The sequence below is a fragment of the Pelobates fuscus genome, chromosome 9 (genome assembly GCF_036172605.1).
Source record: "Pelobates fuscus isolate aPelFus1 chromosome 9, aPelFus1.pri, whole genome shotgun sequence".
Classification (NCBI taxonomy): Eukaryota; Metazoa; Chordata; class Amphibia; order Anura; family Pelobatidae; genus Pelobates; species Pelobates fuscus.
In genome coordinates, this window is record NC_086325.1 from 70,045,356 (window position 1) to 70,059,358 (window position 14,003).

The following is a 14,003-nucleotide window of genomic DNA, read 5'->3' on the forward strand; positions in this document are numbered from 1 at the left end:
TTAACTTTCTCCAAAATCACTGTAAAAGAAAAAAAAACACTGAAAAAAATCATCATTGTATAGTGAAAATAACCCTGACTATTACAAAATCTAGTGCGAAACCGGTTACTCAAAAATAGAATTTACGTTGGCTCTATGGAGGTGAGTTGGCACAATATAATTTCCTTGAATAAAGATTTAAGTCTTAAGGTATATCTCAGTCAACCACAAGAAAATCTCTGCCAAATCTTATCTCATTGAAGATCAACAGGTTCAAGCATCAGTCCATCCCATTTGTGAAACAAATCTTTAATGTGACTGATATAATCGAGGGGGTGGTGATTTGTATTTATAAAGGAGCCTTGTGTGAGAACATTTCCCACTTGGTTTCACTGACTGGTGGAGTTAAGAAAGAAGGGAGGGCCAGAGTGTGTCTAGTACATTTGGGAGACTCCGGGACACTGAAGAAAAGCACACAGATACCTGCCAAGCACACAACTACTTATTTTTCAAAAGCAGAATGGGGAACTCAATCCCAAATTGTCTCAAATGTTGCAATAAAAAGGAAAGCTTTGATCTGGTAAGTGCTCTACAGTTTATTTAAATACTTTGGCAGGGTAAGCATTGTAGTTTGAAGAGGTTGGGAAAAAGTCAACAGGTGTCTTTAAAATTTTTTACTCAAAGCACTTTAAATGTTTTACTCGAGGCATTTTAAACAGACATACACATTTTTTTCCCACATACGGTTCAATATTGGTTTTCTTTTATTGCATGAACTTTTAAATTTAAGGTGAGAATTAGAGATAAGATTAGCAATAGGTTATTTTTATACTAAGACAACACACATAATTCAGCCTGCCTGAGAGTAATGGGAGTTGCACAGCCAGCAGCAGCAGCTATTATTTCAGGCTTGTTTCCTTAGTTTAGCTCCTAACCCTGTGATGATATGCTGGGAAGGGAGCTAGGGAGACAGGATTGCAGGATATCTATCCGCACAGTCCTCTCTCAGCATATCATCATTAGGAAATAGAGTGATCTAATGGTAGACTTGTGCACAATGGCCATTCAGCGATGCTAAACAAATCAAATGCAAGATAATTGCTGGGTGAACAAATTGATTTGTTTTCTAATTCATGAGCAAATTGGTTCATTCAGCATAGATCAATGGGATTTATGCACAAGTCTATTTAATGGCACTTGTTGCAACTATTAAGGAGTGTGTCTGTTTATCAGCCTGTCTGTCTGTCTATCCTTCTGTGTTTTACCAAGTTCATCTGTAATTTTGTTTTGTGCTGTCTGCAATAAATTGTACATAAAAAAGAGATAATAAATCTGCATATGAAGCACAGAAGTCTAGGAAAATTGAGTGAAAAATGATTTTTCAGATCTTCTTTGTCTGAGGCAGGTGTTTTCTAAAGTTGGGATATATATTGTATGTGCAGTAGCAATTTTTTTCTAATTTAAGTGCAAAGTTTTGTTAGACTAGGGTCATGTATTTTGTTAGAGACACACATACTAACACACTCACTAACAGACAAACACATACTAACACAGGCATAGGCAACCTTCAGCAGATGTTTTGGACTACACCTCCCATGATGCTTTACCAGCATTATGGGTATAAGAGCATTATGGGGGATGTAGTCCACAACATCTGGAGTGCCAAAGGTTGCCTATTCCTGTAACTAAAACATTCACTAACAGCAGTGGCGTACTAAAGGGGGTGGCGGCGGGGGTGGTCCGCCCCGCTTACCACTCACTAGGGGTGTACCCGGGGCGAACTTTCACAGGGGCGGCATTTTGCAGCCCCTGTGTCTTATATCCAGCAGCAGTAGGTCCTCTGTTCTCGCGATCCGCGAGAGCGTTGCCGCGGGTTACTATGGCAACTCGCGGAATCTCGAGAACAGAGGACCCTGCTGCTGCTGCTGGATGGGAAACGAGGATGCAGAGTTCTGGGCCCCTCTTCACTGCCCAGTGATGCTGTGCCACCAGGACCACCAGTCGAGGAGGACAGGATGGGCAGGTAAGTGGCAGCACTTATTCCACACAACATACACACTGCACACTGCATACACTACACACACACACACACACTGCATACACTACACACACTGCATACACTACACACACACTGCATACACTACACATACACACTGCATACACTACACACACCTTGCATATACTACACACACTGCATACACTACACACACACTGCATACACTATACACACACTGCATATACTACACACATACTGCATACACTATACACACACTGCATACACTATACACACACAGCACACACTACACAAACACTGCATACACTATACACACACTGCATACACTACACACACTGCATACACTACACACACTGCATACACTATACACACACTGCATACACTACACACACACACTGCATATACTACACACACTGCACACACTACACACACACACACTGTACACACACTGCATACACTATACACACACTGCATACACTACACACACTGCACACTTCATACACTATACACACTACATGCACACTGCATACACTACAAACACAGCAGACTTCATACACTATACACACACTATACACACACTGCATACACACTGCACACATCATACACACTGCACACTTCATACACTATACACACACTGCACACTTCATACACTATACACACTGCATACACACTGCACACTTCATACACTATACACACAATGCATACACACTGCACACTTGATACACTATACACACACTGCATACACTATACATACAAGCTGCATACACTATACACACACTGCATACACTATACAGACAAGCTACATACACTATACACACACTGCATACATTATACACACAAGCTGCATACATTATACACACAAGCTGCATTCACTATACACACAAGCTGCATTCACTATACACACACTGCATACACTATACAAGCGCACACACTGCATACACTACACAAACACACTGCATCCACTATGCAAACACACTGCATTCACTATGCAAACACACACTTATACATGTGTATCTGTATGTCTGTGTATCTGTATGTGTATCTGTTTGTGTGTTTGTGTATCTGTTTGTGTGTCTGTGTTTGTTTCGGTGTTCAGTGCCAAATACATAAAAAAAAATTGCAGTTGTTTTCTACATTTCAAAGTTGGGAGGGGTGCCAAATAAAGGATCCGCCCCGGGTGCCAAATACTCCAGGTACTCCCCTGACTAACAGACACACACACACACACACACACTAACAGACACACACATAGTAACACACTCCCTAAGAGAGACACACACTAACAGACACACACCCTCACACTCACTAACAGACACACACACACACACACACACACTCCCTAACAGACACACACAAACACACTCACATTTTTTGTTTTTGAATTCGATCCCCCCAGCCTCCCTACCTTTGGAGTGCTGGGGTGGATTCTTGCTTTCCCTGGGGTCCAGTGGGGCTGCTGGGCGGCCGGCCGGCCGGTCACTGCAGTCGGCGAGGGAGCACTGATCCTCCTGTTCAGCTCCCTCATGGGCCGCATAGTGATGCTGGGGCCGGAGTGACGTCATTTTCCAGTTCCGGCATAACTGCAGTGCACGCGAGGGAGCTGAACAGGAGGATCAGTGTTCCCTTGCCGCCCGCCCAGAAAGTGCTGCCGCTGTCAGCCTTGGGGGGCCCAAGAGGCTGGCTAGGCATGTGCCAGGGTTATTGGGGGGTAGCTTTTTTTGCCGCCCCCCAGAAAATGACGCCCAAGGCAAATGCCTTGTCAGCTTCACGGTAAATACACCCCTGGAGCTATCTAGTAAGAAGCTGAGAGACTAAAATTACGAAAAGGATGGGCTTTTCGGTATTTTGGTCTTTCAGACAACTATACTAATACTAAGTTAAAATGACTTAGTATTAGTAAATGAGGGAGGTTAAATCCTCGCACCTTATCCACTGTGTTGCGAGTAGCGGCATATCTACTAAACAGTGAGCAGTCAGTGGCTGCTCACTGATATAAAACTGGGCAGAGTCGCTAATCCAATAAAGGGGGACCTGGCAAAGGTCCCCCAAGGCCCCATGGTAGGGCACCTAGCTAAATAATTAACTGTCCCACCTTTGCCCCTCAAATGGGGGCTATTAAACAAAACAGGGGAACCAAGTGTCTCATAGGGTCACACTGTCACCCACAGTGGGTGGTAGCAGTGGGTGCCCTAAATCATGATCATAATATTGTCCCCTCACCCCCTACGCATTGGCGGCTGGTGTGGGCCCTAAATCCTAAAGTGGTGGTGAATCTATTGTCCTTCTCAGCCCCCACTCATTGGCAGCAGTTGGGGGAGACCCTAAATAATAAAGTAACTTAATTGTGGACCTTTTCTCCCACCCACTTGCACCCCTTGTGTTAATTACCCTCTCTCCCTGACTAGAGGTTTTAAAGCCCCTAGAAACACCCTCTAGGTAACTATCCTCCCTCCCTAATAAATAAAATATCCTACCTGAATCCTTCAATAATACTGACCATGTGATGTATTCATTTTTCTTGCATCGTCTTTTTTCTGCCCCAAATAAAGGCCAAATAAAAATCCATAAGGTTGCATTGAACTTTAAAAAAAAAAAAAAACTAATTAAAATCAGCAAAAAAAAAATACCCTGAAAGAAAATCAAGACAAAAAAAATCTATGTTCACCCCATGAGGGCTCCGCACAGAAAGAACTTCCAGTGTTCGTTTCATTCGTAATTTCTATTTGCTCATTCGTCTTTCGGACATATGGAGAGATAGCCGAATTTCAGATGAAAACGTGTTCATTTGAAAACAAACGTCCAAGTCTATATTCTCCTGTACAGTATCTACATATAACAAGACAAATCCTTTATTTATCCCTTAAAATATATAACAGACAGCAGTTCTGAAAGCTCTAAAAAAAAAAACACTAGGTTGTTGCAAAAAGCTACAAAAATTTGATGGAGAAGTGAAAAGTGAAAATGCTGTCTATGCTTATCTGTCTGTCTGTTTATATCTATTACTATCTATTTTTATTGAATGAATCTCCACTATTATGCCCTAATGCAACTCTTTTAGTGTCTTTGTATCTGTGAAAGTCACACTTCTAGGTTAGTAAATGTTAGATAGTTTTGATAACAATTTAACTGTATTTGTAAATTGAACAGAAATACTGACTGCAGGTAATTCTCATAGAACACACAAAATTTAGATATTTCTTAGAAATTTTTAACTGGAAAAAAAACAATTTTAACGTTTCACTTTTTTTCACACTAGTAGTAAAAAGATAATGTTGTGTTATGGCAGTGTACAGTGTGGGAGCAGGGTTACCCCACTCCTGTGTTCATACATGTTGCTCCTTTTAGTACTGAATATAAACAGGCTGGTAAAAAAAAACTTGGTGTCTCAATAATTATCTCCTGGAATATTTTTTTTTATTGTTAAAAGCTCTTTGGGCAGATAACTCATATAATACATATTTACGTATATTTTGATTCAGATATTTTTTGTAATGTTTTTTTTTTGTCAGTGTATCCATTTCAAATGTATTGGCGTTTCAAGGGTTAATTAGCATTAGAAAGGAGCAAAGGGCAAGCAAGGTCATTGGAGTAAGGAACAATGTAGAAAGACAATCCAGTGAACAAATCCTACTTCTTTGCAAGAACAAATGTTAACCCCATCTTAACCCACATTGCTTCGTGTGTATCTCAATCCCCCTTATGTATTTTTTGTTTCCTAACTCATCCTCACCTCTTCTATCTTTTAACCCTTAACCCTTTTGTTGCCAAGCTCCCCACATACATATACAGTCACATGCATATATACATAGACATTTAATCATACATGCTGTCATATTCAAACATGGATGCACATAGTCACATGCATAGAAACACAAACAAATGCACAGTCGCATAGATACGCAATCACACACAATCATGTGTAGACCTAGACACACAGTCACATACGCACAAAGTCAGATGCACACTGTCACATACAGTCACACACACTCTGTCAAATAAAGTCATATACACAATAACACACACAGAGTTATTAACGATCACACACAATCACACACACAATTACACATAAAGCCATCACACACAGTCATGCACACAAACCCACATAAAGTCACATGGACACAGTCGCACACAGTCATATACATACAGTCATATGCACACACATACACACATACACACAGTCTCACATTATTATTATTATTATTATTATTATATTTATATAGCGCCAACAAATTCTGCAGCGCTTTACAGTGGGTGGACGAACAAACATGTAATTGTAACCAGACAAGTTTGATACACAGAAACAGAGGTGTTGAGGGCCCTCCTCAATGAGCTTACATGCCAGAGGGGTTAGGGTAAAGTGACACAAAAGGTAAGGGAAGTATTAGGGAAGTAGATTGGTAGAATAGTATTCAATGAAAACACAGTAACACAGAAACTCAGTCATCAAACCCCTCCATCATGCTGCATATTGTTTTGCACAAGAGTAGAGGAGGCTGGAGTTACAGTCACTGGTGTCTAGTGGTGGGGATGCAGGGACACCTTCCTTCTTCCCTCTCTGAGTGCGGCACAGTTAGCAGACAGCAAGTAATGGCATATGGCTCTCTGTGAAACCTGTCCTGGGTAGAGGATAATTAAATCTTCTAGCTGGATCTCGAGCCAACACTCTACAAAAAGTAACAGGCAGGACAGGGGCGTTGATCATCAATTTAATATGTGCTAATATCATCAATTAAATATGCAGTTTGAAACACAATTATCAAGTGAGTAAGAAACATACATGCATATATATTTATTGTTTGCATTTGTGTGATACTACATCCGACTACATGTTACATCTTAAAGAGACACTCCAAATGCCATAAAAACCCATGCTATTAACATTGTTGCAAAGAGGCCCCCAGTCTCCACGCAGAAAACTCATAAGCTTATAAATGCAGACATTTGAAGCATCACCAAGAATCTACCAAGGTGACATACTAGATTTAAAATTAAAGAGTTGCATCAAGGTCTCCAATAATCAAAGCTTTAGCTTTGTAAAAACAGTTATGCCTAATTAACACTCACTTATTTGTAAATAGGTCTCAGAGTACATTTTTGTCAGCATATTAACGTGGTTAATTATTTTGTATTGTAAAGGATAAAGGCGAGAAAACTAATACTGATGAGAATACAGAACGAGGAAACTGGTCCAGCAAATCCGAATATCTCTTATCCATGGTAGGATATGCTGTGGGTTTAGGAAACGTTTGGAGATTTCCCTATCTCACCTTCCAGAATGGAGGAGGTAATGTATCATTTAACATCTTAACACATTTGCATAAGATTTTTAAATTGACAGCATGCAAGCTTGGTGTGGGATCCGAAAACAATCCCTGCTGTTTTGGGGGGAGGGCGGAGAAGGGGGGGATTGTTATAATCTCTATTTAAATAATCATCAGCTTTTGCATATTTTTAAAAGAGTGAGGGGCAGTTTTCACTGGCAATAACAAAACAAAATATTATAAGTGTAGTAATCATTTAAATATGTTACTGTGCAATCTAAGAAGGTGGGGCTGTTTCAACATTGGTTCCATGTCAAGTTAGGACTGTGTCCTGTTCTGACTGTGATGTTGGCAGTACGCCAACTGAACATTTATGGTTTGACACAAAAGTTTTCTCAGGGCATCTAAATCTGCTGTGTTACCAAAACTCAGCTGCAGTGAGCGAGGCCGTCTTCATCACTTGTATGCAGGGTAGGAAGGCAATGGAAAGGGGAGGCAGTTGCTCTCTGGGCAACTAAAATATAGAAAATGTCATCACAATCCTAAATCATATTATGTAACATTATTATTATTATTATTATTATTATTGGTATTTTATTTATTTTTTATTTATTTTATTCTAATCGTTGCAGTACAGTATAAAACATTTATTATTACATTAAGAAAGAAAATGGAATGTGGTAAGGCAATGTACTGGTTCGGTTTCAAAATGGGTGTCTTTTTTTTTTTTTTTGCCAGCCCTCCCTTGTTTCTATCTGTCATCTTTATATTGTCTTTTAATTCCTTGCTGTTATACTATGTAAATGCATATAATAATAATATGATGTAGGCCCAATCCCAGCTAGCGGCAAATTAACATGCCTATGTCTAAAAGCTTATCTACAGACATAGCACACAACATGTGTTCCATGTTGTATTGGAAATAAGCACCCTCCCCAAACAGTCGCACCATACTGAGGAGGTGCCAGTAATAGCTGATCAACCTGCACAATTGAAACAAACATATGGTGAAATAATAACTCAAACTAAAGTAAGAAATACTATATTTTAAATAAAGAATATTTTTTAATTGTATACATATATAGCCATTCTCGTGAGATCCATAATACACATGCAGTACAAAGTGTTCCTTTCTTTCATTTTGCGTGCTACCTGGGTGGCTCACTATCTGGAAATTATAATAAAAAATAAATACTATTTTGGGGGTTTTGGTGGTATTTTTTTTTTATCAATCTGTCCACTCCACTCCATAGTTATAAAACAGCTTAGGAGAACCCCAGAAACAATTTTGAGTCAAATTGTGCTTTATAACCCTTACTGTGCATTAATTAAGATATTTAATTTATTAACTTACTCTTTGAAATGTGATTGAATCTTGTATCTTTTTTACAACTCCCAATAGATGTTGGCAACTTCATACCAGAGTTATCTTTCTTTTCTTTTATGTTTTATATTGCTACAATCAACTAATGTGCTGGTAATGCCTTATCATAAAAATCCGAAAATCTAATTTTTCCTCTAGATAAAAGTTATTTTTGATCTATAATAATATGATTCTAAAACATTTAGCTTTCCCATTTAATACTGTTTATGTGTTTTATCCTGATTTTCTCTCTCTTACTTTTCATTTATTTATTCATTTCTTTTGCAATAACCTCATATGCACTGCGGCACATAAATAACCTTAAACTTACGTCATTTTCTCCTCCATTCAGGTGCATTTCTCATCCCATACACCATTATGCTTGCGCTGGCTGGACTTCCTCTGTTTTTTTTAGAGTGTTCTCTTGGACAGTTTTCTAGTTTAGGACCAGTAGCCATGTGGAAGGTTCTCCCTATCTTTGAAGGTTAGTAGACAAAAACGAGATCAATATTTTTGCCTTGCCAGATCGTTAAGAAAGAATTGTGGAAACTGTCATTATTACTCACTTAACTAGACGTGTAAATGTGTCAGGTATGCTTAAATGGATAAAGTGATCTTTGCGCTAAATTAATTTTAAAATTGAATCATTAGAACATAAACAAAACTGTCAACATACTCCTTTATTTTCAAGTGATTCAGCAGTTTGTTCAAATACGTCTAATTATAGATTTTCAACAGACAGAATATGACACAAGTCAAGATGATTGGGATCAAAATCTGTCCCATTTTTTAGGACACCTAAAGGGACCGTCCAACCCCTAAAATTATTATAGAGCAGGCATAGGCAACCTTCGGCACTCCAGATGTATTAGACTACACTTCCCATGATGCTTTGCCAACATTATGGATTTAAGAGCATTTTGGGGGATGTAGTCCACAACATCTGGAGTGTCACCGGTTGCCTAAACCTGTTAAAGAGCACAGAGGCTATGGGTTCAGCCTCTCCAGTTTTTGTCAAACAATTTCAATAGGTTTGAAATAAGCAGAAGTTTTGATTAAAATATATTCATAGGTACGCATTATTCAGCTTAAATGAAATGATGTTAACCAACTCAGAGCAAACAAATTGATACAGACTAGGGAGCTGTAGACGTTATATATATATATATATATATATATATATATATATATCTTTAAAAAAATACCAGATTAACGTTTGACATTTTAAAACTGACACTATGTGCTACACATTAAAATAACATCTGCCTTTCTATTGCGGTATCAGATTAATTTCAATTCTTTCAACGAAAGGAAACACATTAACATGGCCATCTTGTTTTGTTTTTGAATCCACAGGTGTTGGAATTACAATGGTTCTTATTTCCACACTAGTAACAATCTATTATAATATCATCATTGCCTACAGCCTGTACTATCTCTTTGCTTCGTTTACAAGTGTACTTCCGTGGTCTGAGTGTTTTGAATGGGCTGATGCCAACTGTAGCAAGACTCCCAAAGGTAATCCACTTATTTATTTAAAATAAAATATAATTTATAGTTTTCTAAACATACGGTAGATTATTTTCTATTCATTTTTGCTGTAATTTATTGGAAATCCCCTTTACAGTTTAAGTCTTTGAATATGTCCCTTAGCACCTTCTGTTTCTGTACGTCCAACTTCTTCTTGTAAAAACGTGTTTGTTAGTCCACCCATTGTACAGAGCTGTAGAATATGGTGGCAATTTATAACAAATAATAGTAGGATACAAACAGACATTGGTGAACATAGAAACATAGAATGTGACTGCATATAAGAACTGTTTGGCCCATCTAGTCTGCCCAATTTTCTAAATGATTTCATTAGTCCCTGGCCTTTTTTAAGTCTAAGATAGCCTTATGCCTATTCACGCATGCTTAAACTCCCTCACTGTGTTAACCTCTACAACTTCAGCTGGAAGACTATTCCATGTATCCACTACCCTCTTTGTAAAGTAATACTTCCTGAAATTATTTTTAAACCTTTGCTCCTCTAATTTAAGACTATGTTCTTTTGTTGTGGTACTTTTTCTTCTTTTAATTCCTTTTGATTGCTTTTATGTATTTAAATGTTTCTATCACATTCCTCCCCCTCCCCCCTGCCACCCGCGTCTAATCTTTCCTCAAAGCTATACAATGTGAAAAAGTTCAGTGCAGTCTCTCTTTCCTCTCTAAATCACCTTGTCTCCAATTTGCCTGTCTCCCCGTGTTTCTTCTTTCCCTCCTGCCCTTTATTCTTTAATCACACTTTTCTTTTCTATATTATTTTTGTCTCTTGTTTTGCTTCTTTCTCGCTCATTCATCTTTTCTCTTGTTTATTCCTGTAACTACTGTATCCCAAACTCACTGTATTCTCAATTTTATTGGTTTAAAAAAAGCAATCTACAGTGTTTTTAATCCTATTTCTTAAAACATTTTAGCTCTCTTCTAATCTTTTCATAATTCTAATCAGTTAAAGAGATCTGCACATCTTTCAGTAGAGACCTTAAAATAAGTACAAAAACAGTAATTGAGTATTCAGGCGCTTAGAATGGATAATTGTGAAAAAAAAAAAAAACGTGCTGCTACCACCAGTGTATAATCCTCTCACAGCTTAACACAAATACATAAAGTGTAGTGGTAGACTGAGTGGTTAAAAAAAACAACGCCAGTCAATAGGTGGAGCGCTCAAAGTGAGGTAACTCACCCACCTCTTGGACTGTTAGAATAACCTAGAGGTGTGGATGAGATAAAGAGCAATATCGTATAATACGTTTGGATGATAATGGAGTGGTAGTAAAAGATATAAACCCCCTCACATGGTTCTGAGCCTTGGCAGGATAGGCTCAGATCACTTAGGCAGGCGTGTTTGGGATAACACGAAACCTTTCAATGGAAGAGGGTCACGCTGTTCCTTTTAAAGATATATATTGCACCATATCTGGTATCTTATCTTTTAAAGGAACAGCGTGACCCTCTTCCATTGAAAGGTTTCGTGTTATCCCAAACATGCCTGCCTAAGTGATCTGAGCCTATCCTGCCAAGGCTCAGAACCATGTGAGTGGGTTTATATATTTTACTACCACTCCATTATCATCCAAACGTATTATACGATATTGCTCTTTATCTCATCCCCACCTCTAGGTTATTCTAAGAGACCTTAAAATCACTGCCCCTCATAGTCATGCACACTGTTTTTCAATAATGCTGCACCCAGTACTTAGAGGAAGAATAGATATTTTTCTAGATAAGAGATATCTCGCCTACTGGCAACTGATTGTGAAGCACTTGATTGCAATGAGACACTAAATGTTGACATCATTTATTTAGTGACATGCATTGTTTTTTGTGGTCTAAGTAGTGTGTCCTTTTTTCCTAGATAGAAACTGGGAAAATTCACAGTTATTCAAACTGTGAGTTACTGAAAAACACCATTTTCATCTCTTGATAATTTAAGGCAATTTGCTATACTAAAAGCAATTTGAAATTTGACGAGTTAAACAGAAGTTATCAGGGAACAGTTAGATAATTACTTAATTTAATTGCACTATGATTAGATGGCTTACTTATTAAGTTCTGCTAGTGTTTGCATTCCAGACTTAAATGAGGATATGTCAAAGACTGACAGATCTCGTCTGTGTCATGCAAACATACGAGGAAAATAAAAGCATTATATATTGTATTTTTCGGTTTTGCAAATGTCAACTATCTTGAAAACGTATCAGGTGTCTACCAGCATGTCAGTTTAAATGTTTCTGTTCTTTATACTCTACTAACAAACAAGATAGATTGTATATTTATCAAACTCAAACAAAGACATCTCTTTTGGATTAATTATCTGTCGACGGTCAATATTACCATTGACTGATAACATTTCTTTCACAGGATTTTGCAGCGTTAATATGAGCTTCGATATATTGGAAACAGTCAATCTTACTTTTGTCAAGCAACAAAACTACACCTGTTTACCTAATACAACTGTGAGGCTCGACACAGAAATCCCAAGCAAGCAATACTGGGAGTGAGTATATATCCATAAGAAATTGATACATTACCCTTTATCCATTGCAGCCTGGAATTAATTCATTTGCATAGGCTGGGTTTGATTATCTAATCTTATTTCCATACAATTATGTGACGGAAATTTAAATTGGCCTTTTCACTTAGCCATACAAAAATAGCAAAACTTTGATGGAACTTTTAATCCATGATTGCTCCATTTATGAAAATAGTAAACACTTCATACCAGAAAAACAAACCCATTACAATTATCTAAAACAAGGCCACAAATTCTTGTGAAGTGGGGATGACATTAAATGTATCTTGAAAATGTTTAACCACCCCAAGCCAAACAAGATCAATAAACATAAAGAAGAATGTTTTCCTCTATTAAATTGCCAACATTCTGATAAATTAGCTTAATGACATTATGTTCAGGCTGAAATATCACTACTGAAATCTTTTTTTGTTATATTTTGGTAGCAATATAAATAGCACAATTACTGTAGGACCCAATGAAACATATTTCCATAGAGACCATTGTCTTGTATTATTTTGGGGTCGGTAAATATTTTTTTTTGAAGTTCCCATGGTAAAAATTGGATAACCACCAATCCCTCCCACAAATAAAAAATTGTTATAGATATATATAAAAGGTCACTTTCTTTTAAAATATAATTTGATTTTTCTACATACAATTATTGATCTGGTGTTTAATTCCATAATTATTTATTTGATTAATAAAATGTAATCCAATTGTTCTTTTGTTAAAAATACATGCATAATTGAGATAGCTCTAATAAGTATGCATTATAATAATTATAGTTGTGTAAGTATATATCATTAGTCTATCAAAATAAAAGTACATTTAAATTCGGGGGGAAATTATGTAGGCCAAATAATTTAAAAGCTAATACTTAGAAATACGGGCAAATATTATTATGAGAGAACCAGCAATAATTGTTTTATTTAAATTTGTAGAAAGGTGGCACTTCGTCGTTCTAGTGGTCTCGATGAGACTGGAGAAGTTGTTTGGTACTTGGCTCTATGTCTTCTTCTTGCATGGATAATTATTGGAGCTGCACTGTTTAAAGGCATTAAATCTTCAGGAAAGGTAATGCTACGAATGACAGTCAATTGAGAGATAATCTTTGTATTGCTTTATGGGATACATAGGTGTGTACAAGGTGTCTTCCAGGTGTGCCCTAATACAGGGATCAGTTGTGTACACTGTCCTCCCATTTAGGATCCTACTTGCCAGTTTGAAATTGTTCTGGTTAAAAATCTACGTTATAATTTATCTTTGTAAATTATGTTAACCACTAGATATTGTTTTCGTTTTGAAGTACAAGTGTTCAGTTGATAGTTAAAA

At 37.5% G+C, this 14,003-nt stretch overlaps 1 protein-coding gene across 1 annotated transcript in view; it reads left to right on the forward strand.

Moving 5' to 3' along the window:
• The first annotated feature begins 379 nt into the window (after nucleotides 1-379).
• LOC134573762 (sodium- and chloride-dependent neutral and basic amino acid transporter B(0+)-like) overlaps nucleotides 380-14,003 on the forward strand; it is a 28,324-nt gene continuing 14,700 nt past the window's right edge. The window contains exons 1-6 of the mRNA XM_063433541.1: nucleotides 380-559; nucleotides 7,130-7,277; nucleotides 8,970-9,101; nucleotides 9,974-10,135; nucleotides 12,518-12,653; nucleotides 13,613-13,745. Coding sequence (XP_063289611.1) covers nucleotides 500-559; nucleotides 7,130-7,277; nucleotides 8,970-9,101; nucleotides 9,974-10,135; nucleotides 12,518-12,653; nucleotides 13,613-13,745 — 771 coding nt within the window. The 5' untranslated portion in view covers nucleotides 380-499. The remainder of the gene's footprint in view (nucleotides 560-7,129; nucleotides 7,278-8,969; nucleotides 9,102-9,973; nucleotides 10,136-12,517; nucleotides 12,654-13,612; nucleotides 13,746-14,003) is intronic.